General features: G+C 43.9%; 1 protein-coding gene across 1 annotated transcript in view; it reads right to left on the bottom strand.

The window, feature by feature from the left end:
• Positions 1-7,576, bottom strand: part of PPM1D (protein phosphatase, Mg2+/Mn2+ dependent 1D) — a 32,454-nt gene extending 24,878 nt beyond the window's left edge. Inside the window, exon 1 of the mRNA XM_070393228.1 lies at positions 6,987-7,576. Coding sequence (XP_070249329.1) covers positions 6,987-7,443 — 457 coding nt within the window. The 5' untranslated portion in view covers positions 7,444-7,576. The remainder of the gene's footprint in view (positions 1-6,986) is intronic.
• Between the last annotated feature and the right edge of the window lie 18,891 nt (positions 7,577-26,467).

Raw genomic sequence — 26,467 nt, 5'->3', positions numbered from 1 at the left:
AGGTACTAGGTGTTAGGATTTCAACAAAACTTTTTTTGGAGGGACACAATTCAGTTCTTCTTCCTCCGCCCTCCAAATTCAGTTCTTAATAGTCATATCAAATTATTTGTTGTTTCTAAGAGTTATATGGGGTCTTAGGCCAGTGTTTGCCTGTTTGCATTAGTTGACCAGAAAAGTTTTAACCACAGTTCTAAACTAGTATGCTGACAGCAGACTATCTGCTTACTGTTTTCTTTATTGATGAATTCAGCCCTATCTCACCACTCCATACATGGGCTGTTTGCTTACCATCTAGAATATGAATGAGAGTCCTGATGCCTTCTACCTCTTATTGATTCCATGACTTACATTTTTCTGAAGGGCAGTTGCCTGCAACCTACCCTTTGGAACTAGTTTTGTATTATAGGTCTTTGAAAATAACACAAACTGACTCAATCTACATTAAATAGGGAATTTATTGGAAGGACATTAGGTAGTTCACAGGTGTCAAATAGAGAGAAGGATACCTCTGAGGTTCTAGTGATAGAAACTGGTGGACACTCATTGAAAGGTTTTAGCCTCTGGGATGAATCAAATCCAACAGAAGGTGAATGGGTGCTGGACAAGTGTGCACTATAATATCTATATAAGAAAAGCCTAAGTGACCGTTACAGCGGAACCACCAGTCACTATGATGTGCACTGACCACCAGGGGGCAGATGCTCAACACAGGAGCTGCCCCCGGTGGTCAGTGTGCTCCCACAAAGGGAGTGTCGCTCAGCCAGAAGCCGGGCTCACGGCTGGCGAGCGCAGCAGCGGTGGAGGTAGCCTCAGCAGCCTCCATGGCAGCACTAAGGAGCAGCGAGCTGAGTGGTAAGGAGCAGCGAGCAGGCAAGCGGTAAGGAGCGAGGGGTCCCAGACTGCGAGAGGGATGTCCGACTGCCAGCTTAGGCCCGATCCCTGGGAGCGGGACTAAGCCGGCAGGTGGACATCCCCCGAAGGGTCCCGGACTGTGAGAGGGCACCCAGACTGCAAAAGGGTGCAGGCCAGGCTGAGGGAACCCCCCCCCCAACCCCCAGTGCACGAATTTCATGCACCAGGCCTCTAGTTATAAATAAGGGCTAAAATAAAAGCAACATAACCTTTCCTTTCATTTGGATTATTTCCTAAGAAAAAAATTCTCAAAAGCTGAATTATTTAGTTAAAGATAATCTTTTTTAAAAATAAATTTTATTGATTTTTACAGAGAGGGAGATAGAGAGTTAGAAACATTGATGAGAGAGAAACATTGATCAGCTGCCTCCTGCATGCCCTCCCACTGGGGATCGAGCCCACAACCAAGGTACATGACCTTGACCAGAATCGAACCCAGGACCCTTCAGTCCACAGGCTGATGCTCTATCCACTGAGCCAAACCAGTTAGGGCTAAAGATAATCTCTTGATGATTGTTAATAACATTTCCAAATTGCTTTCCTAAAGGCTTTTTTATATCTTCACTAGAAGCCCGTTGCACAAAGATTCGTGCAATAGGCCTTCCTTCCCCTGGCTGCAGGCACCGGTTTTCCTCTGGCACCCAGGACCCAGGCCTTTGGTCCGGCCCCAGCAGAGAAGCCAAGCCTCTTCAGTCTTCACTCCTCACTGCCATCTTTGTTGGGTTAATTTGCATAGTTGCTCTGATTGGCTGGTGAGCATAGCAGAGTGACACCAATTTGCATGTTTCTCTTTTATTAGTGTAGATACTTACTTTGGCATTAGAATTCTGTAAGAACTCTTAGCATAATGATTAGCAGTATGATATATTGACTGGGTTTGAATCCCAGGCATCTCCACTTATTACCTGTGTGATTTTGGGTAAAACTTTTGTGCCAGAGTATCCTCCTCTCTAAAATAGAGATAATGATAGTACCTACCTCTTGAGAGTTAAATGACTGTATGTTAATTGCTACACAAGTATCCCAAGTTTTAAATTTATCATGTTCTCTATTTAGAATAGCTTTACTTCATTCAAAAATGTTGGGTTCAATTCCTGGTCAAGAGCACATACCCAGGTTGTGGGCTCAATCCCCAGTGGGAGGTGTGCAGAAAGCAGCCGATCAATGATTCTCTCTCATTGATGTTTCTACCTCTCTCCCCGTCTCCTTTCCTCTCTGAAATCAATAAACATAAATTTTTAAAAAAATGTATTAGTCTTTGTTTTAATGACATGTATATTTTCTTACTATACTTTTCTTAAGTTAGAATTCATATACTGATACTATCTTTTTAATATGCTCCTAGTTTTGTCGTTTTTAAATAATTTAAGATTCAAATGTAAAGTAGGAAACAAGGAAGACTAATTAAGTATGTCAAATTTTAAAGATGTCAATTACTTTATAACTAATATACTGCAGTTCCCATAAGAACTTCAACAAGGTGTGTTTTTTTTTAATTTTGCAAGGTGCTTCAAATGTTTATCTGGAAAAATACTTAAGATAATATTGAAATAATTGAGGCATACTTAAAATTGCTATTTAGCCAAGACCGGTTTGGCTCAGTGGATAGAGCGTCTGCCTGCGGACTCAAGGGTCCCGGGTTCGATTCCGGTCAAGGGCATGTACCTGGGTTGCGGGCACATCCCCAGTGGGAGATGTGCAGGAGGCAGCTGGTCGATGTTTCTCTCTCATCGATGTTTCTAACTCTCTATCTCTCTCCCTTCCTCTCTGTAAAAAATCAATAAAATATATTAAAAAAAAAAATAAAAAAAAAATAAAATTGCTATTTAAGTACCATAAATAGATGAGTAGGATGAATCCAGAAATAGATCTGAGGCAAGTGTAGCATATGATAAAGGTGACATTTCAAATGAATAGGGAACACATTCAGTATTTTTAGATCTTTGCAGCATATGTCTTTGTACATAATGCTTTTGACCAAAATGTGGTTTAAATAATGTTAATATTGTGTCTTCGAATATCTTTTTATTTTTAGCTCTTTTTCTTTTATCCTTTCCATTTTGTTTTCGGTACTTTTTGCAAGCAGCTGAAGTACTTGCATACTGTAGGTATTTGTTTTCTAAATGTGCTTAACCCCCCTTTACGGGAGATTACCTCACTTACCTTTATTGTGATAATAGATTTTTTATTTTAAATTCTTAGCTGCAGAAAAAAGAATCTATACTAGCTTATTTACTGTAAAAGGAACATGTTTTAGCCCTGCTAGTGTGGCTCAGTGGTTGAGTATCAACCCATGAACCAAGAAGTCCCTGGTTCAATTCCCAGTTACGGCACATGACTGGGTTGCGGGTTCGATCCCTGGTGTGGGTTGTGCAAGAGGCAGCTGATGACTGATGTGTCTCTCTCATCAATGTTTCTACCTCTCTATTCCTTTCCCTCCCTCCCTCTCTCTCTAAAATCAACAAAAATGTGTGTTTTTTTTTAAATTTTAGCAAAAGCTATACTTAACCCATAAAATAATTGAAGCTAAGCTGAGCTTCTCAGAATGATGTCTATAACCAAACTATAGAACTGGATGGGCTAGGGAACTGTCTGCTATGATCTATGCCTACAAAATTGATGCCTTATTTTATTTTAACTTAAAAAAACTGTGGCCGAAACCGGTTTGGCTCAGAGGATAGAGCGTTGGCCTGTGGACTGAAAGGTCCCAGGTTCGATTCCAGTCAAGGGCATGTACCTGGGTTGCGGGTACATCCCCAATGGGAGATGTGGGTGTGGCCAGTCTGGAAATGGCCCTCAGCCCCTCACCCAGGCTGGCCAGGCACCCCAGTGGGACCCCCACCCTGATCCGGGACACTCTTCAGGGCAAACCAGCCAGCCCCCACCCATGCACCAGGCCTCTATCTATATAATAAAAGGGTAATATGCAAATTGACCATAACAGCAGAACGACTAGGAATAACTGGTCATTATGACACACACTGACCACCAGGGGGCAGACGCTCAATGCAAGAGCTGCCCCCTGGTGGTCAGTGCACTCCCACAGGGAGAGCTCTGCTCAGCCACAAGTCAGGCTGACGGCTGCCGGTACAGCGGTGGTGGTGGGAGCCTCTCCTGCCTCCTCAGCAGTGCTAAGGATGTCCGACTGCAGCTTAGGCCTGCTCCCTGCTGGCAAGTGGACATCCCCCGAGGGCTCCCGGGCTGCCAGAGGGATGTCTGACTGCCAGCTTAGGCCCAATCCCCTTGGCAGGTGGGGGCCTAAGCCAGCAGGTGGTCATCCCCTGAGGGGTCCCAGACTGCGAGAGGGCACAGGCCGGGCTGAGGGACCCCCCCCCCCCCCAGTGCACAAATTTTTGTGCACCGGGCCTCTAGTACTGTAATAACTAGGTATGGTGCCAGGTTGCAAGGAGGGGGCCATTTTGTAAAGCACATGATTGTCTAACCACTATGCTGTACACCTGAAAGTAATACAAAATAATATTGAATGTCAACTGTAACTGAAAAATAAAAGAAAAAAAAAACTTTTCTGATGAAGCCAGCAATATTATCAAATATGACATTTTGCTATTGTATAAAATGCACGAATATTTAGAAGATCTGCATAATTCAGAGACCCAATATTTTCCAATTGACTAATACATCATGTCACACAGGTAAATTTCATTTTGAATCTTACAAGAGAAAACAATGGATTTTAATGTAAAATGACAAAAAGTTCATTCATAAGGTTTCAGATTCCATTTTGACTAACCTTAAGAAACGAGTATAGAATACCCATAATTATCTAAAAAAATGAATAAACTATTTATCCTTTCCCTAATATATATGTGTACTAGAGGCCCGGTACACGAAATTTGCATGGGGGAGGGGGGGGCATCCCTTAGCCCAGCCTGCACTCTCTCCAATCTGGGACCCCTGGAGGGATGTCCAACTGCCCGTTTAGGCACGGATTTCTTGCACCGGCCCTCTAGTACTGTAATAACTAGGTATAGTGCCAGGTTAGAAGGGGGGACCACTTTGTAAGGTATATGAGAACCACTGCTATAGCCCAATGGGTATTATAATAGTAAAAATAAAGGATGGATGTTTAATTTTAAAAGAAACAGAACTCTTCACAGAAGAAAGCATACTGACTTAGAGACTGAAGAGTATATTTTTCAGTTTTTTGGGGAAGAGGGAGGGAATTCAATAAAATGGAATATTTCACTGTACCCTGTGATAAAAGAGAAGTAGACTGTGATAAAAATGTGTATAAGAGATAAAACTGAATAGGGAGGGAGCCTGAAGTTGGATTGGAAAGGGCTTGGCCTGTACATTATAAAATGTAGTTTATTCTATAGAAAATGAGGACCCACCCATGAATTTGAAGCACTTTTTTTTCCCAACCTGCATCTCCTGTGTGGAAACTTCCATAATACTCAGCATATTCTTTTTTTACTCAAGTTTTGGGGGTGGAGTACAAGGTTTAGCTGTGGCATGAAGCAAGCATTTATCTGGTACATGAGGCTCTGAAAGCTTGATTCAAAAGGTAAATGTACATCAATAAACATTCACATTCAACAGCATGGTCCCTGCTTTATTAAAAAATGTTCAAGTAACTGGGTTTATACTTTATCCTTTCAGTTCAAACATATGGCAAATTCATGTTGCTTCAAGTGTACTGCTATATAAACAGGACTCAAATAATTCTTTGTGTTTAATCTTCCGCTATCTTGTCTTGCTGTCCACTCCTGGTAGCACTGCAGACAACATAATGACATATTTCTGGAATATACTGCAGTGCTTTTAGCACTGCTCTGCCTACACAAAAACAAAACAAATCCATAATAGGGGCCTCTGGGATTCGAAGGGAAACGCCTCCAACAGGCGGACTGGTTGTTCTATGAGTCAATCAAATTATTCTTGGCAGAAAGCCAGGTAAATAGGAAACAGACTCAAAGAAGCTAATCTACAATTCTATGACTATACCTTTTTAAAATGTTCTGTATTTGACCAATCTTTACACTCTTCTCTATGTCTCTGCCCTCTGCTAAAGATAAATTATGCTACCAAAAACAAGAGGATTTTTAAAATGACGTATTGTCTCTAAAAAAGATTCACGCCATTCATTCACAGCAACGTTAAAGCAACTATAACTCTGCATGATATAATATGTTGGGTACAGAGACACTGGGTGCTTTAGAAAACATTTAACGCTTAGTTAAAACTACAACTAGATCGAATTTTTAGATATTAAGGTCTCTATTTCCTTTTAGCACAACGGTAAATCCTCCTTATCTCTTGCTACTCTGACAGGCTATTACAACTTATCAGGACTTTTCAGTCGGAACTGTGGAGAACTACCTGGCAGCATACAACCAGCACCGGTAAGGCCAACTACCCACAAAACGTGTACTGAACTTTTTCAAAGCCCTGGCAGAATTTAACGTGGGAACAGTTTAATATGTAACAATGCACCCCGCGCTTTTGTTTTTTCATAAGCAGTCCACGCATAAAGATCCTACAAGCAAAACCGAATTCCTTTCGAGCGACTGGGTGATTACATCTTCGCCTTCCTAAAATAGCCAACAGTTTACTCCAACAACCCGCGCGACCTGGGATCAATCTGGAGAACTGACACCATGAGAGGCGGCAACCGATAGGGACAAGTCCTTCAGGAGCAAAGTAATGACAGACTCGAAAGGGGTGCCCTAGTTTTTGCCATCTCCCGCTCCCATCGCCTGGCCCAGAGAGCAACCTATCTTCAGTTGATCTTTTGGCCAAAATCTGGCGTCAGGTTTCCAACACGTTTTCGCCGGCTGCCACCTAAAGCGAAGCCGAGGAGGGAGAGGGGACCCCGGCTTGCCAAGGATCCGCAGGGGGTGGAAACTGGGCGAGGAGCGGTTGCGGGGAGACGGCAATCCCTTCCCAAGGCCACTCTGTTTGCCCGGACTTCCACCCCGGAAAGTGCTATCAAACCAAGAGCCTTCATGTCCACCCATGTGCACTTTGCCCGGGGCCCGCGCGGGGCCGGGGCCCTAAAAGCCCCCAACCGCCTGCAGAAGAGGCGAGGGAACACCAGCCAGGGAACTTACCCAGTTTCTTCCACATGGCGAGGTGACAGGCGAGGAAGCCCTTGCGGATGGCAGCGCAAACCTTCGCGGGCTCGGACGAGGTGAACCCCTTCTGCTTCTTGATGAAACCCCATAAGTGCTCCCGGGCAAACTGTGCCGCCTCCCGCCCACCGTGCCCATCGCACACGGCAAAAAACGCCACCGAGGAGCGGCGGCGGCAGCAGCGGCCGGGAGCCGGCGAGGCCCCCGCGTCCGGGGCAGGGTCGCCAGCCTCTCGGGCCCCCACCGCTGGGCCTTTCCCCGAGACCTCGCCGCCCGGAAGAGCCGGCGGTGACGGCTGCGAGGGCGACCGCCGAGGCGAGCGCTTTTCTTCAGCGGTCGGCTCGGGCTCCACCACGATCTGAGTAACGTCCTCCATGTACTTCCTCCCGCCCTGGTCGGAGAAGACGCTCACTCCCAGCGAGTACAGCCCCGCCATGGCCGGCCGGCCGGGGTCCCGCCGATCCCGCGCAGCCCGCCGAATCCGGCGGCGGGAGAAGCACTCCGCGGTCACCGGCCAACTATTGTTTACCTTCGACGCCGCCGAAAGGGGGAGGGGGCGGTCCCGGCGCGGGAGCGGGGGCGCGCGCTGTCGGGACTTGTCCGCGAGCGCTGGGCCGACTGGAGCCGAGGCGCTGCGCCTGCGCAGTGCGCCTCCTCCGCCCGCCCGCGCCCACCACACAAATCGGACGTTCTCCCCGGCTGTCGTCACTCGGCTCTCAGGGCCCGGCCAATCCGGGCTCGAGTTGGAGCGAACCCGGCCTCCGCCCCCAGCCCTGGCTCCGCCCTTCAACGGCCGCGCTCCCCATTCCCAGCGCGGGCGCGGGGTTGCGCACTAGGCGCTTCGTTTTCCCCTGGCTGTGGGCGCCTCCGCCTTCCCAACTTACCCGCGAAAGCCGGGCACTTGGGCAGTTTGATCTGCCACCTTGTTGCCCTGTCCCCGGGATCGTAGTGCACCCTACTGACCTTGGCGTCCCGCCGCTCGCCTGGCGGGGGAAAGCCGTGTAGGCTCGGGTCTCCCACGAATCTAGGGGGAAAGCCCTTCCAGTCCTTGAAGGGAAATGGCGGGAAATCCTACTTGGTTAGATCGTTTGCGAACAGGCTGGGAAACGTGTGTCATTCTTGCCTGGGCCGGTGTGACTCAGTAGGTTAGGCGTCTCCCGGGCGCCAGGAGGTTGCGGGTTCCATTCTGGTCAAAGGCATGTATGTGCCCGGGTTGCTGCCCCGGTGGGGGCGTGCAGGAGGCAGCCCATGGATGTTGCGCTTTTATATCTACGTTTGTCTCCCCCTGCCCCCCTCTAAAAATCAACTGTTCCTTTTTTTAAAGTGTTTTTCTTTTTTTTCTTTTTTTAAAAATATATTTTATTGATTTTTTACAGAGAGGAAGGGAGAGAGAGATAGAGAGCTAGAAACATCGATCAGTTGCCTCCTGCACATCTCCCACCGGGGATGTGCCCGCAACCCAGGTACATGCCTTCAGTCCGCAGGCCGACGCTCTATCCACTGAGCCAAACCGGTTTCGGCTAAAGTGTTTTTCTTAAACTTGATTTGGGTGGTGTGTCTGTAACTGGGACTAGAGGGAGGCAATCCTGTTTGTGTCCTGGTTAGAAAACTCAGGATATTTCTACCATCATATAGGGTGTCTATCCTCTCTCTCCCTTCCTCTCTCCCTAAAAAATCAATAAAAACACCTTTAGCCTTAGCCGATTATTTTCAGTGAATAGCAGTGGTTCTCAACCTTCTGGCCCTTTAAATACAGTTCCTCATGTTGTGACCCAACCATAAAATTATTTTTGTTGCTACTTCATAACTGTAATGTTGCTACTGTGATGAATCGTAATGTAAATATCTGATATGCAGGATGGTCTTAGGCGACCCCTGTGAAAGGATCATTTGACCGCCAAAGGGGTCGCGACCCACAGGTTGAGAACCACTGGAATAGAGCATTGGCCTGCTGACCAGAGGGTCCCAGGTTCGATTCTGGTCAAGGGCATGTACCTCGGTTGCAGGCTCCTCTCCACCCAGGCCCTGGTCAGGACGCATGCAGGAGGCAGCCCATTAATGATTCTCTTTCATCATAAATGTTCCTATCTCTCCCTCTCCCTTCCTCTCTGAAATCAATAACAATATATTTCTAAAAAATAAGTAAAAATGTTCTCAAGGATATCTCCTACACCAAAATGAACTAGAACAGGTAGTTCCAGAGTGTAAAACTACTTGGAGAAAAAATCCCAGTTTATTTTTGAAATATGATCCTAATCCTGTTATCAGAACCTAACAATTGTAACACTAGAAGGAAATCTTTAGATCATATTTTATAACTACAAATGCAAAAATTCTAAATGAAATAGGAGCAATTTTACCCAGTAGCCTCCATACCACAAGACTTGCAAGAGAGAACAGTTTGTGTTGTGTAGCTCTATATTATTCATCTTAACCAATTTACCCACCTTCCCTCCCCCTCTAGAGCTTACAGGAAGATAATTTCATCACTATAATCCTTTTCACTCAATCACAACCAGTAGCTCCCAGTCATCCATCATTTCCCTGATTCGCATCTCGATGCCACCCTCCACTTTTATTACCCCAACCATCCTCAGCATCTCATTCTGCACTTTAGATTTCAACATTTGTTTTTAGTCATTTCCCCTTTATTCTCACCTCTAAATGTTCTCATCAACTTCCTGTTCCAACTGAAAACTGGTTGATCACCTAGCAAAACTACCTCCCTAGCAACTTATCAAGTACAAAGAGCATTTTCCCTCTCATAGGTATTCTTATCTTAGAACCTGCTCCTCATGTTGCTTCCAAATCATTTTTCTTCCTTCCTCCTTCAAAAACCCAAGCTCTTTTAAAGTTAATGCCAACTGGCACTACAATAAGATCCTTGGTAATGCCCCCTTCATTTGTTCATGGCTCACTGTCTTAATTTCTTCCACTATTGGCACTTCTCAGCCACTTTATTTTTCATACTAGAGGCCCGGTGCACGAAATTCGTGGGGGGGGGGGGGGCGTAGTGTGTGGCCCTCAGCCCAGTCTGCACCCTCTCCAATCTGGGACCCCTCGAGGGATGTCCGACTGCCCATTTAGGCCCAATCCCAGTCGGACATCCCTCTCACAATCCAGGACTGCTGGCTCCCAACCACTCGCCTGCCAACCTGATTGACGCCTAACTGCCCTCCCCTGCAGGACTGGTACCCCCCCACCTGCCTTCCCTGGCTGACCTGATAGCCCATAACTGCCCTCCCCTGCTGGCCATCTTGTGTCCACATGGGGCGGCCATATTGTGTGTTGGAGTGATGGTCAATTTGCATATTACCTCTTTATTAGATAGGCTTTTCCACATTTTCCATCCAACACCCACCCTGGCTTCTCAGTTCCTCATCATGGTGAAGTGGATTTGCTGTTACTGTTAAAGACAATCCCTCCGTTTGTGTTCTGGATCCTTTATCCTGTCTCCTTCTTATGAGCTTTGCTCCACCAATTACCCTTTCTTGCTCCTATTTCATCAATTTCTCCTGTTCTACTGGGTCATTTCCATCTGTGTACAACATATTCAGGTTTCTATTTTAACAAAAACTATAAAAAGTACCTTAACACCTATCCTATCCCATTTCTCTGCTCCCCTTAACAGGAAAAACTTTTCAAAGAGTTGGCTCTATCTGGAAGCTGCTTCCAATTCCTACCTCATAACTTCTCCTTAACCCAATCCAATCGAGAAACCATCCCCATCATGCCACTAAGACTGTTTTTATGATATAACCAGACCTCTCTGTTTCCAAATCTAATGATGACTTTCCTGTTTTTACTAACTTCTGTCCCAAATGAAGCAGAAAGTGGAACCATTGTTTCCTTCTTGAAACTTAATTGCAAGTTAAACCATTGCTTCTTTTTTTTTTCTTTTAAAAAATATATTTTTATTGATTTTAGAAAGGAATGGAGAAGAAGAGAGAGAGAGAAACATCAATGATAAGAGAGAATCATTGATTGGCTGCCTCCTACATGCCCCTGACCAGGTGGGGATTGAGCCTGCAACCTGGGCATTTGCTGGCCTGGGAATCAAACAGTGACCTCCTGGTTTATACATAGGTCGATGCTCAACCACTGAACACACTGAGAAGAGAGAACATGAACATCTATTTAATGCTTCTTTCTTGAAACTTCTCTTGATTTATGAGACCACACTATACTAGTTTTCTTCCTACTTCATTGACTGACCACCTCTTCTCATTTTCCCTGATTTTTTCCCAGCCATATATATATATATTTGATTTCAGAGAGGAAGGGAGAGGGAGAGAGAGATAGAAACATCAATGATGAGAGAAAATCATTGATCGGCTGCCTCCTGCACGCTCACTAACTGGGATCGAGCCTGCAACCCAGGCATGTGCCCTTGACTGGAATAAAATCTGGGACCCTTCAGTCTGCAGGCTGATGCTTTGTCCACTGAGCCAAACCAGCTAGGGCCCCTGCTTGACTTTAGATTGTTGGGAGTACCCAGGGCTTTGTCATGAGCTCTATTCTCTACCTACACACTCTCTGTAGGTAACACCATCCAGGACCATGGCTCTAAAAACTATCTGGGGATGGCTCCCAAATTTATATCTCTAGTCCTAAACTTTACCTGGATCCCAAATTCTATATGCAACTGGAGGACTTGACAGCTCCACACTGATGTCTGATGGACAATTCAATTTGACATGGTCAAAACAAACTCTTGATTTTGTAACCTATTCTGTTTAACAAAATGCTGAGTTACTTTTCAGAGATAACAGACCAAAACCCCATGTCTTGCAGCTGAAGCATGCCCATGACACATACACACATACATATCACATTTTTTTATTCATTCATCCATTGATATACACTTAGTATGTTACCTCATCCTGGCTATTGTAAATAATGCTGTAATGAACTTGGTGGTGCATATAGCTATTTTTTAAATATATTTTTATTGATTTCAGAGAGGAAGGAAGAGGGAGAGAGAGCTAGAAATATCAATGATGAGAGAGAATCATTGATTGGCTGCCTCCTGCACACCCCCTAACTGGGGATCGAGCCTGTTATAAGAGTTAACTATTCTTATCCATTGATTTGTTGATTTGGGAGTCATCTCTTGCTTTTAACTACCAAGTTCAAAATATTCAAACATACACTATAAGAATTAATTTTAGAAGCAAAATAAGAATGTAACGAATTTTCTATTGTTTCTTCCCATAGCTAGAAAATATCAGTAACATCTACTAAGTAGCAGTTCATTGTTCAGCTACGCAGTGATGGGGAACCTATGACATGCGTGTCAGAGGTGACACGTGAACTCATTTTTTTGGTTGATTTTTCTTTGTTAAATGGCATTTAAATATATAAAATAAATATCAAAAACATAAGTCTTTGTTTTACTATGGTTGCAAATATCAAAAAATTTCTATATGTGAAACGGCACCAGAGTTAAGTTAGGGTTTTTCAAAATGCTGACACGCCGAGCTCAAAAGGTTCGCCATCACTGTACTAGAGCAACCCTGTGTATTTAGAACTTTGAGATAATGTGTCTCAAAAGGTTAAATTCTGTAACCCTGTCTTCACTCTGACCCCGTTGTTTTTCCAACTCAGTGAGTATTTAACAAAATAATCAGTCTTATCTGGCTACCTCTGTCACATTCATTGTGTGCAAAATGTAAACTGGTAAGAGACAAAATTAGAATCACTGCTACCAGAGTCCCAAAGGTGTCAAACCTGTATATGTTCTTTTTTTTTTTAACACTTGGAGTGGGGGAAACGAGTTAAGTCGGCTCGCGTGAATTGCGCGTACTCCGCGGGAGCCGTCTTAACTCGGTTCATATAGATTTGCGGTGGAGTGCGGGAAACGTGTAAACTCGGGCCGATTGTAACTGCGTATTACCAAATATTTGTTTGTTTGCCGTTCACAAAGATACCTACCTGCGTATGCGAACCGTTTCATACCCATTGGGGTAATAGGTATCATAAAAATCCCTGATTTTGCGCGGGAAACCTAAATAATTGCCCGCGCCATCTTATATTTTGGCGGGAAATTCACCCCACACCGGAGTGTTAATATATTTTTATTGATTTCAGAGAAGGAGAGGGAAAGATAGAAACATCGATGAGAGAATCATTGATTGGCTGCCTCCTGCACGCTCCCTACTGGGGATTGAGCCCACAAACCAGGCATGTGCCCTTGACCGGAATCAAACCTGGGACCCTTCAGTCTGCAGGCTGACACTCTATCCACTGAGCCAAACTGGCCAGGGCAATATATGTTCTTAATTAGCCATGGAAATTCAATCTGTTATGTTTTCAGCAGATAACTGGTTTTGGAGTCATTAATGTGGGAAGGATATTTATACCTTTTCTCTTCAGATACTTGTACACTTACCTTAGCCTTTTTTTCTAAAGAGATCTGGCCTACTCTTGAATTTATTGCTTTTCCTTAATGAAAAATTCCATTTTTTTCTCATTTTCTGAAAAGTTAAATAACAGTTACTTGTTTAAATAATTGGGGGAAAAGCAGTTGTTTTTTTCCCTTGAATTATGGTGTACTTTTGTTTTCCTCAGCACTACTGTTTGCTATTTTTATGTTGGAGAAGGTGTTAAGCCCCAAATAGTGTGCCCTTCAGAAATAGAGATAAAATCAGAGAAGACCTCCTTTAAGAAAGAAGCTAGTAAATGTAAACATTGAATATTTTTTTAGGTGCCAAGAAGATAATGTTGGTTTCTCTGCTAGGGTAGGAGCATGTTATTTTAAAATGTTTGATTTTTGTATGTTTTTATTCATTATTTATTCATTTTTATTTCTAGAGAGAGAGAGGGAGAGGGAGAGAGAAAGAGAGAAACACTGATGTGAGAATGAATACGCTGCCTCCTGCATGCCCCCCATGGGGACCAAGCCTGCAACCTGGGCATGTGCCCTGACTGGAATCAAGCAAACTTTTGGTGTACTGGATGATGCCCAACCACCTGAGCCACAGCAGCCAGGGTGGAGCAATTATTTTTTTCTTTCTTTTTTGCCCTTGACCAAAATCGAACCTGGGACCCTTCAGTCTGCAGGCCGACGCTCTATCCACTGAGCCAAACCAGTCAGGGCGGAGCATATTATTTTAGAACACTTACTGCCTCCTCAGTGCTGAGCTGTAAGGCATAACATTTTTTTTTTTCTTTTCACATTTTCTTCCTCCTTCCAGTCTGTGGGACTTGAGTGAACTTACTAGTAGAAGGGACTTCAGAATTGACTTTTAAAGGTGAACTATTTATTAAATCACCTATTTGAAGAGGGAAAGCTTGTATTTTTAAATGAGTATTGGCCAAATAACAAGAATACTTAATAACTTCTAGTTTGTTCTTTAATCATTTTTCCCCCAGAATAATCTCCTCAGAAAACTCCTGAGTTTCTGCACACACCCACCTCTCACATGTGCTTTAAAAGAAAAATCTATTTTATTTCCTAGCTGTTTAACTTAGCACAAAATACTTAATACCTAAGTTGTAAAAAAAAAAAAAAGACAGTGTACTAGTATGGCCCTACGTGGTTTGGCTCAGTGGATAGAGCATCAACTTGTGGACTAAAGGGTCCTGGGTTCGATTCCAGTCAAAGGCACATGCCTGGATTGCGTGCTTGATCCTCAGTAGGGGTCATGCCAGAGGCAGCCAACTGATGCTCTTATCATTGATGTTTCTATCTCTCTCCCCCTCCCTTCCTCTCTGAAATCAATAAAAATATTTTTTTAAAGTGTATGGAGAATATCTAGAATAGTGTTTACATATAATAAGCACTCAGATGGTATATCTTATTGTTGCTATTAATAATTTATTTCTATTAAGCTTCTTGATTTTTCTCAGTTTTATTTTTCACCTTACTCTCCTAGAGTCTGGCCTCCATCATCCTTACCTTTCTAAACTATCCACTTCTTATCCCCTAATTACCAAAATTAATTCCAATTCTCTTGCTCATTGACTTCTCTGCTTAACTTATAGCTTTCACCACACATATACATTGGTACTTTAAACACTTTAATTTACATTAACATGTATTCATTTGCCAATCTTTTGATGTAGGGCAAGACCTTTGCTTTGAATATGAGTCAACTGTTTGGAGTTCAGCATCCCTCCTTTTTCCACAAACCACATCAACAGTATATCACCTATTTTTTTCAGTTTTGACTTCTTTAAAGTGGGTTAAGAATTTAAAATCATATGCACAGTGCTCTCAATGCATAATCCTTCTGGATTTTAAGACATACCCAATCCATCATCAATCTTTTACAGTAGTCTCACTCACATCCAATTCATAGTAGGTCTTTTTATTTCCATCGCTTTGCCTTTATTAAACCTTTCTAAAGCATTCAATTTAATTCAATTAAGAGAGAACTTTGACATTTTCCTTTATTCACAGTTTATGATGTTATGCAACATTTAATTAAATATGTAATTAAACAACTACTCCAACAAACAGGTTTGTGAACCAGCATTGACTCAACATGTGGGAGCAGTAGTATGTGAGGATGTTTCGGAGAATTGAAGTCTAGTCCCGAAGGTTCAGCATGCATTGGGTATCAGAGTGTCTTTTTTAGAGGCGATGGAGAGCACTAATTAGGTAATTTATTTAAGTGGTGTCTGGCAGAAAGAGCTTCTGTTGTGCAATTGTTCTTGGAAGTGCTTTAATGAAAAATGAGGTGAAGTCAAAGAATTTATGGGAAATGACTATCTTTGTGATGAGAACAATATAGCTTATTCTGCCTACTTACATACAACAAACTAACATGAAATAAAATATGTTCTGATACTCTAGAGGACATTTTGTTTTTTTCCTGTCCAGTATCCATTCACCGTTCATTTGGTAAAATGATACATTGGTTTTCTTCTGGTAAATCACTCCCTTTCTTCCTCACTTTGAAGCTATGTCATTGTGTAGAATCGGTCCCAAACCCAGCCCTAAGAGAGGACCCAGACTGGTGTAGGCCAGTCAACATATTCTATCTCTATGGCCTTAGTGATGGGCTCATTAATAAACTCATCTGATCAGAAGCCAATGACACATGAGGAGACGTTTGCTGGGGCTCCTGGGAGAAATAAAGCTTCTCCTAAGAACAGGTCTACTGAAAGAGACTCACCTCAGGACCTAGTGCCTACAAATGTGAACTTGGGACTACTGTAGCCATTCTGCTAGGAGAAAGGGAACCAGCCTAAAGATGAAGTTAACACTAAGAGGAAGAATATTTTGGAAGACAGGTCCTGGTGACATTATTTGAACTTTGAATTAAGTCATAACCAACCCTGGAAATTACCAACAGTCTTTTCAGTTTTCCTTTCTAATGAGACCACTTTGTCTTAGATTTTTCTTCACTTGCAGCATAAATAATCTTTATTAACTATGTATGATGTCAAATTGGTACTAGACTTACTGGAGTGATCACTTTGTAAGTTATATAAATGTCTAATCACTATGTTGTACACCTGAAACTAATATAATATTGTATATCAACCGTAATTGGTGGGGATTTGGGAAGATGCATCCAAGGAGTCTCATGGTCCCTATAGGGCCCCAGGGTGTCATGAGGAGCAGCAGAAAAAGCAATCTCAGTGGATGCCAGGTCACACAAGTGATGTCTTATGACAATTTGCCCTTTTCACTGCTCAGGTTAAGTAAAGCTGTACATATGGGAGACTCTGATGGGGTCAGCCCATTGGAATTATTTGAAAGAACATTTAGTTTATTAAAATGAAATTTTCATTAACTTGGTGGAGTACTGAACGTAATTATACAAAATAGATTTATATTGCATGCAGACCTGAGTTTGTATACTCATAACATCTGGATGTCTTTATTATCTCCAGGAAAATTTTTTGCAAAATATTAGGTAAGGTCGTATTATGTAAGCAAAAACTAGGACATATTAAAAAGGAATAAGTAGAAATCTCAGAACAACACTGAAACAGAATAATGCAAAATAGTTCAGAGTCCAAATAAACAGGACCAACTATACTACTTACAGGCCATTCCCAGTTCCCTATTGAGGAGGACTAGAAGATTTCTGTTTTTATGAATGAAGATTCTTGAGGGGGGGGGGGGTAAGGGGGGGAGTCATCCTAAACATCCTCTGCTCTTAGTTTTGCATTTCTTTCAATACGGTAAGTGTCTTTCTTTTGACCCAAGTGGAAAAAAATATTTAAAACATTTTTTGGAAATCACTATCTGAAAACAGAAGGCCAACAAATTGTCTATAACTTTATAAATCCACTATAGTCGTCTTCCTGCTTTGAGGGTATAGCGCACACATAGACAAAGAGACACAATCTCCTACTCAGATATCATTTCCTTCTCTAAGGCTCTGTAAAAAACACACTAAAGACATACGCTGTAGACATAATACAAAGCCTATTGTGGGGAAAGTCCCCCAAGCTCTCATTATCCCTTGAAGAGGTTGGCTTAGGTCAGGCACAGCTGGACATTCTTCAAATAGTGCTCCAGGGAAAGCCCTGCCCCCAAGCTGCTCTATGTATTCACAGAGAAATGGGAGGGAAGGCCATATTAATCAACCAGAGTTTTCTAGTTTGAAGAATGGCCATGAATTCCAGAGGAATATTCTGTGGGACAGTTGACTAAAGGAGTTCAAACACCAGTGCTGGTATCTGTTAGTAATGTAGCCCTTCCTGCTCAACCAGCTCAGTCCTGCTGAGCCAGCTCTTTGCTTGGCTACTCAAAAGTAGAAGGAATTGCTTTAGTAATCCAGCAGATAAAGAAAGCGTTTGTCTCCTATGACTTCTAAATCCAGGATTTAAAGTGAAGGCAATGATTAGAAAAAAATGAGGCATTCGTGGATGCAGATAGCATTGAAAATTGATTGGCAATGATTAGTATAGTGGAGATGGGGACAGGAAATAAAATGTGCCACTAGGAGAACCAAGTCAGATCTATAAAAGGGGTTATCTTTGTGATAAAATCCCTGGTATTCTAGAAATGTTTGGTTATCAATCTCTTCATTTGTTCAGAACCAGGGCTTCCCAGATTAGTCCTTGAGCTAGGCACAGTTCCACCTGTGTCTTGCAGAACTGCCCCAGAAAAACAGGAGGAAACAAGATGAGTAAGCAAATTTGGAAGGTATATTATTCAAGATTAAATCCAGAGGAAGGGCAAACATTGGGAGTGGTTGATCCGGTGATTCAGTGATGTCATGAGACCCATGTCTTTCTTCATCCAGAGTTTTAGGATGCCTGCCTGTAGCAATAAACATTGCATGTTTCCCACAGGTGGTAGGGAAAAAAAGAATCTTTCCATAGCTCTTTCTCAAACAAAGAACTTTTCTAAAAACCTTCAGCGAACCTCTTAGTACTTATCAGAACTAGGGCACATGGGATTACTTTCAGACCAGTGGTTCTCAACCGTCAGCAATCCTGCATCCCCATCCCCACCTCACCCCCAAAAGACACTGGCAATATTTGGAGACATTTTTGGTTGTCACAACTTCGGGAGAGGTTGCTATTGGCATCTGGTGGGTAGAGGTCAGGGATGCTACGAAACATCCTACAATGCACAAGACAGCCCCCACATCAAAGAATTATCCAGCCCAAAATGTCAAGAGTGTGGACACTGGGAAACTCTATTTTAAAAATAACAGTCCCACTCCTCTGAAGCCCTCTATCTAGGTGTGGGAGGGGTAAATATCAGAGAAAGACTGATAATGAGTGGCCAGGGAGGTAGGAGAAGATGAAAAAATGTCTGTGCAAAAGCACGAGGAGAAGAATTTTAAGAAATCAAACATGGTCAGTAGTGTCAAATGCTCTAAAGAGGTCATCATTTGGTTTATCCATAAAGGGGTTACTTGTTACCTTTGCCCAAGAAGTTCCAGTAGAGTAGTAGGGACCACAAGAGACCCTAATTATAGTCATTATAGTCATTCAAGAAACTTGCCTATGAATGGAAAGTGAGAAAATGGAAGAAGAGAGAAAGCTAAAGAGTCAAGGGACTCTTTTACATAATGAAGAAACAGGATAATTTTTAAAATGCTGACAGGAAAGATCCAAAAGAGAGGGAAAAATGAGATGGTCCTTGAGAAGCGAATGCATGCAGAGCAGTGTTTCTCAATTTTAATATGCCTGTGAATCACCTGGGGTATCTTGTCATCACTTGTGGTATTCTACTGAATGCATATTCTGATTCAGTAAATTGGGGTGGGGCCTGAGATTCTCAAACTTAAGTGTGCATCAGACTCACCTGGTGGGCATGTCCAAACAGAGGTTGCTGGGCCCCACTCCTAGAGTTTCTGATTCTGGGATACAACACAAGAATTTGCATTTATTTTTCTTTCTTTTTTTCTTTTTTTTTTTAAACAACTACCTCTGTTACCTTTTTTCTTTCTTTTAAAAAAATATATTTTATCGATTTTTTACAGAGAGGTAGGGAGAGGGATAGAAAGCTAGAAACATCGATGAGAGAGAAACATTGATCAGTGCCTCCTGCACACCTCCTACTGGGGATGTGCCCACAACCAAGGTACATACCCTTGACTGGAATCAAACCTGGGACCTTTATCAGTCCGCAGGCCAACGCTCTATCCACTGAGCCAAACCAGTTAGGGCAAGAATTTGCATTTCTAACATGTTCTCAGGTGCAGCTGATGCTGCTAGTCCACTTAACACACTCTAAGAACCATTGATTTAGGATTTAAATGGAGAAAATCACCTTACAAGAAAGATAGCTTTTCCACTGAGAAAATAAGGAAAAGGCAAAGATGGACAGGGTTGCAGGTAAGTTTGTAGGTTTGAGGCTGAGTAAATCGAAGAATTTACTGCTCATTGGCCTATATCTTCACTCTGAAGTAGGAGTGAAATCATCAGCTGAGAGGAAGGGAGGGGATGATGAGATAAGGAACTGTAAATATTAAGTGACGGCTTATTACCCTTCATAACACCATACAAAAAGTAAATTTGTTTTGTTACATTTGGAACATTTTGCAATTAATTCATCCAGAGCATTTGACCAGGAAATTATGTGGTGTGGTGAAAGAATTAAATTTTCCTTTGGTTGTTAACTAGAAACACTTGCTTTGGAAATTTCCAAGTCTGACTCTTATTGACTGTGTGCTTTGATGTAGAAATTTAGGAATTCAATTGGTTTTAAAAGGCAGAATGGCATAGAATTTATGAGTGGGTAGACTCTAGAATAAGAGGCTCTGGTTTCTAATCTTGCCTCACCACAAACCACTGTGAAAATTTGAATTTTTGCAGGAAGCCACCCATTGTCTTCACTATCAGCGAAGTGCAAACAAGGATCCCAGGACGCTGGTGAACCTTGAACCCATGGCAAGGGCCAGAGTTATGCACCGATTGTCTAGTCCAGACAAGGGGGGCTCAAGTTATTTCCTGATCAAATAGTCTGAGAGTAAATCCTTCTAATATTTACTGACCTTTAAGATAGTCTGTCTGTTACCGCAATTACCTGCCTAAGAGCTAGATGTGTATCCAAAATTGAATAAAAGGTTGGCGAGGCCTGGGCACCAGTAGAAGTCCTTTCCCTTGAGTTGGGCTTGCCTGCCCGGCCCCTCTTCCAGATCCTCAACCCTGAACCACGCGGGACGTGGGGGAACATTCACAAATTTTCTCTTACCTTTAGGTTCTGACCTGTAAAATGGGGACAACAGAGTTGTTAGAAGAGTTAAATGAAGGTTCGATTCCAGCCAAGGGCACATGCCTGGGTTGTGGGCTCGGTCCCCAGTAGGGGGTGTGCAGCAATCAATGATTCTTTCTCATCATTGATGTTTCTATCTCTCTTCTTCGCCCTTCCTCTCTGAAGTCAATAAATATTTAAAAAAAAAAAAAAAAAAAAAAGAGCCCTAACCAGTTTGGCTCAGTGGATAGAGCGTCAGCCTGTGGACTCAAGGGTCCCAGGTTCAATTCTGGTCAAGGGCATGTACGTTGGTTGCGGGCACATCCCCAGTGAGGAGTGTGTAGGAGGCAGCTGGTCGATGTTTCTCTCTCATTGATGTTTCTAACTCTCTTTCCCTCTCCCTTCCTCTCTGTAAAAAATCAATAAAATATATTTTTAAAAAAGTTAAATGAGATAATGTAGTAAGCACTTAGCACAGTGCTGTCATAGTATTTCACTTGTGACATACTGATTAAATTGATTTTTTTAAATTTTTTTTTAAATCTTTATTGTTCAGATTATTACATTTGTTCCTCTTTTTTCCCCCCATAACTCCCCTCCTTCCAGCTCCCACCCCACCCTCCGCCCTCACTCCCCACCCACTGTCCTCATCCATAGGTGCACGATTTTTGTCCAGTCTCTTCCCGCATCTCCCACACCCCTTTTCCCCCCAAGAATAGTCAGTCCATTCCCTTTCTATGTCCCTGATTCTATTATAATCACCAGTTCATTCTGTACATCAGGTTATTTATTCACTTGATTCTTAGATTCATTTGTTGATAGATGCATATTTGTTGTTCATAATTTGTATCTTTACCTTTTTCTTCTTCTTCCTCTTCTTAAAGGATACCTTTCAGCATTTCATATAATACTGGTTTGGCAGTGGTGAACTCCTTTAGCTTCTCCTTATCTGTGAAGCTCTTTATCTGACCTTCAATTCTGAATGATAGCTTTGCTGGATAAAGTAATCTTGGTTGTAGGTTCTTGGTATTCAGCACTTTGAATATTTCTTGCCATTCCCTTCTGGCCTGCAAAGTTTCTGTTGAGAAATCAGCTGACAGTCATATGGGTATTCCCTTGTAGGTAATTGAGCCTCTTTCTCTTGCTGCTTTTAAGATTTTCTCTTTGTCTTTTGCTCTTGGCATTTTAATGATGATGTGTCTTGGTGTGGTCCTCTTTGGATTCCTTTAGTTTGGGGTTCTCTGCGCTTCTTGAACCTGTAAGTCCATTTCTTTCTCCAGGTGGGGGAAGTTTTCTGCCATTATTTCTTGAAATAGGTTTTCAATATCTTGCTGTCTCTCATCTTCTGGCACTCCAATAATTCTGATATTAGACCGCTTAAAGCTGTCCCAGAGGCTCCTTACACTATCTTCACACTTTCGGATTCTTTTTTCATTTTGCTTTTCCAATTGGGTGTTTTTTGTCGAATCTTTGGTTTGATTCTTGAGCTCCTCTGGTCTGCTATTGGGTATAATATTCTTTATTTCAGTCCGTGTATGCTTACTTTCTAATTTCTTTATCGTAGCATCGAGGGTCTCATTAGTTTTCGTGAGGCTCTGCACAAATTTATGGCAAGCCCTCAAAATTGCGATTCTTAGCTCCATATCCTCCATTTCTGTCATGTTTTTTTGTCTCCGCATCTTTTATGCTTTCTTGGTGCACCCCCTTGTGGTCTCTGTGTGCAGTCTTGTTCTAGCCAAGCCTTAATTGTTGTAGTTAACACTAGAGGGATTTGACCACCAGGCCGACTGGCTGTAGGAATCAGCTGTGCGGAAAACGTCTGTCTTCTGGGGAGGCGCTAATCCAGCCTTTGCCTGAGGCGATCGGCAAATGGCTGTGCGCAGGGCTTGGGCGGGCGGGATCAACAGGGCGGGGGGAGGGAGCCGCTATGGCCGCTCTCAGTGTGTCCCCAGGGGTTCTGCCTCTCTGTCCCAGCAACCGCTGCAAACCTCGGAGGGGCCGTAGCCAGACAGTCCCGCTTCTCCCGTTTGAGTCTGGGTCCCTAGAGACTCGCCCGGATCTGTAGCCCAGAGTCTGAGACTCACTCCTGATTGAAAACGACAACCACGCCCTCAGCCGCCAGCCCGCTTTGCGCGCGCACCACCTCACCACCGCACCACCGTACCTTTAAATTTTCCACACTACGCCTCCTCTGAGCGTCAGAATGCTGTTGTTTTTGCTTCTAGTTGAAGAGTCTCTCCTCAGCCAGCCTTCCTGTGGTTCTGGTTGATGTCCGTTCCGACTTTTAGTTGTATTTTTGAAGTGGTTGTTTACGGCGGCAATCTCCGGTGTTTACCTATGTCGCCATCTTCGATCTCCTGATTAAATTGATTTTAAAGCCACTCCATTTCATTCATAATTCTAGGTGACCATTCATGTGAATTGCAAAAATACACATATACTCTTATTATTGTAATATACATATACTAGAGGCCTGGTGCACGAATTCCTGAACAGGTGGGGCCTGGCCAGCCCCACCCCCAACCAGGGTGGGGGTCTGATCGGGGGCAGGGCCAGCTGGAGGGAGGGGTCGTGGGAGGTTGGGGGGGGGCAATCAGGGCCTCAATAGGGCCGGTTAGCTGCCACAGTGTGTGTCATAGTGACCAGTCGTTCCGTCATTCAGGTCGCTCAGCTTTTATATATATAGACTAGAGGCCCGGTACACAAAAATTTGTGCACTCAGGAGGTGGGGAGGGGGGTCCCCCAGCCCGGCCTGTGCCCTCTTGCAGTCTGGGACCTCTCAGGAGATAACGACCTGCTGGCTTAGGCCTGCTCCTGGGTGGCAGAGGGCAGGCCCAATCCCTAGGGGCAGCCCCTGGTCAGGCTCAGAGCAGGGCTGATTGGGGAGTTGAGGCGCCGCCCCCTGTCATGCACAGAGCAGGGCGGATTGGGAGGTTGCGATGCCACCCTCAGTCACGCTCAGGGTGGGGCCGATTGGGGGGTTGGGGCACCGCCCCCTGTCACACTCAAGGCAGGGTTGATGGGGAGGTTGCGGCACCACCCCCTGTCACGCACAGAGCAGGGCCGATCAGGGGGCTGGGGCACTGCCCCCTGTCACGCACAGAGCAGGGCCCATCACGGGGTTGGGGAGCTCCCCCCTGCCACGCACAGAGTAGTGCTGATAGGGGAGTTAGGGCACCGCCCCCTGTCACACACAGAGCAGGGCCCATGGGGGGGGGGGGGGTTGGGGCGCCGCACCCTGTCACACACAGAGCAGGGCCCATCGGGGGTTGGGGTGCTTTCCCCTGTCATGAACAGAGCAGGGCGGATAGGGAGGTTGTGGCCCCGCCCCCTGTCACACACAGAGTCGCAGGGCAATCAGGGGGTTTGGGCCCTGCCACCTGTCACGCTGATCCCGGTGCTGGGAGGCATATTATCCTTTTACTATATAGGACAGAGGCCTGGGGGCAGGCTGGTTTGCCCTGAAGGGTGTCCTGGATCAGGGTGGGGGTCCCCACTGGGGTGCCTGGTCAGCCTGGATCAGGGGATGATGGCTGTTTGCAGCTGGTCACACACCCTTCAGAGTGGGGGTCCCCACTGGGGTGCCTGGCCAGTCTGGGTGAGGGGCTGAGGGCTGCTTTCAGGCTGGTGGTTTTTGACTGAAGCTCCCAACCGCTCCTTTTTTTTTCTCTTTTTTTAATTTTATTCTGGGCCAGCTTTAGCTCTGGTCTAGCTTTGAGGCTTCGTATCTGGTTTGTTTGCCGTTCTATAATCGAAACAATGTATAACTTCAGCTCTGAAATCCCAGCAGGCTGAAAGCCGGTTTCTGGGGCTTTGTTTAGCTTCTTATTTGCAACATAGTACATAGTTGCTTAGAGTTGCAACTCAGAGGCCAGCAAGTCAGGCAGGGAACATTGGAGTCTGCAGTCACTGGAGCAAGCAAGCCTCATGTTCACTTCCAGCTGCCTGGCTGCCGGCTGCCATCTTGGCTGACAGTTAATTTGCATAAGGATATGCTGATTAGCCAATGGGAAGGGTAGTGGTCGTACGCTAATTACCATGTTTCTCTTTTATTAGTGTAGATTGTTATTACCTTTCAGCCCCATCACTGCCTCACTCTCTTCACTCTTTAGTTTGACCTCTGTGGTTTATCACCTCAACTACTCTCTCAGGAGCACTCACCTCCCTCACATACCTTCTGTCAACCATAAGGCACCATCTCTAGAATAAATCCTGTGCTGTCTTCTTTGTCCCTTTACCAAGGATAATGAGGAATGCTGTGAGGATGGAATGCTATGAGGATAAGTGCTGCTACAAATTTCTGGATCTGTAGGTCTGATAATACTCAAGACCTTATTCTTTGTTTTTGTATTTTTAATAGATATTTTTATTGATTTCAGAAAGGAAGGGAGAGGGAGAGAGAGAGGAAAACACCAATGATGAGAGAGAATCTTTGATTGGCTGCATCCTGCATGCCCCCTCTGGGGACCGAGCCTCCAACTGAGATATGTGCCCTTGACTGGAATTGAACCAGGGACCCTTCAGTCCACAGGCCAACGCTCTATTCACTGAGCCAATAAGCTAGGCTTATTCCTTGACTTTGGTTGATTTGCTTTCTCTTCTCTTCTCTAATATCATCCCAAGCTTTCCCCAATCACCTTAAGCCACCTTAAATCCAGAGCTACTCACTCCGCAGCTCACTCTTGACTAGTTTCTCAATGTACACACCTTTCAGTTTTGGTCATTTTTAAAAAAATATATCTTTTATTGATTTTTTACAGAGAGGGAGGGAGAGAGATAGAGAGTTAGAAACATTGATGAGAGCGAAACATCCATCAGCTGCCTCCTGCACACCCGCTACTGGGGATGTGCCTGCAACCAAGGTACATGCCCTTGACCAGAATCGAACCTGGGACCCTTCAGTCCGGAGGCTGACGCTCTATCCACCGAGCCAAACCCGCTAGGGCAGTTTTGGTCATTTTATTTCTCCCAAATCTTTCACTTAATCCTTCCAAATAATACATATTTCTTTTCATTTGCATCTGCAGAATGAAAGTGACTGAATCATAGAGAAGGGCTGAGAGAAGGGATAGAAGAAAAAGATCTTATAGTTCCCCCTTTTGATCCACCCACCCATTCTCAGTTATTTGAGCTAACAATAATTTTTACTTAACGCTAGTTTGAATTGGATTTTTGTCATCACCAAAAAGTATTTTATATAGCTATCTCTTGTGTATGCTGTGTTTACATTTTTCTTCTACATTTCATAAAAGTCACACACCCAACATTTTGCCTCATTCATATCTGAGTAAGGCTGAATCTCTATCAGCAAACTACAGTCCATGGGTCATATCTGGCCAGCCACCTGTTTTGTTTTTACAGCCCACAAGCTAAGGATGTTTTTTACATTTTTAAGTGATGGTTATACAAGTACCTGCATAATAGCCTTGCCTGTGTATCTTGGCCCACAAAGCCTAAAATGTCTCCCTTCTTGCCCTTTAAGGAAAACCTTATTTAAACAGATGTAATACTGACTAAAAATATTGTGCATTTATTTTCCTTGGGTCCCTCACTATTGACTTGGCTGCTGTTGGAGTCCCTCATTATGTGGGTTTAAATAATCAGTTCAGGATTTCAGCATCCTGCACGGGGTTGGGAGGAAGTCAAAGTCATGGGTCAGCCTATACAGAAGTTTGTCTTGAAGGTCTTTTCACCGTGTTTGCTCACATTGTCGCCACAGGTAACAGTTTTGCTGTCTGATTTTCTGTTTGGCCTGGCTGCTGCTTTTGGTATATGGCTTCCTTCCTCACTTTTATAAGTTGACTTGAAGGTAGTGGCCTCCTGGGGTCAGTTGTCTCTAAAAATA

Source organism: Myotis yumanensis, unplaced genomic scaffold, assembly GCF_028538775.1.
Source record: "Myotis yumanensis isolate MYYU_CA2020_CCGP unplaced genomic scaffold, mMyoYum1.0.hap1 SCAF_16, whole genome shotgun sequence".
Lineage (NCBI taxonomy): Eukaryota > Metazoa > Chordata > Mammalia > Chiroptera > Vespertilionidae > Myotis > Myotis yumanensis.
Note: the sequence above shows the minus strand (reverse complement) of the source record. Positions and strands in the feature narration are given on the sequence as shown.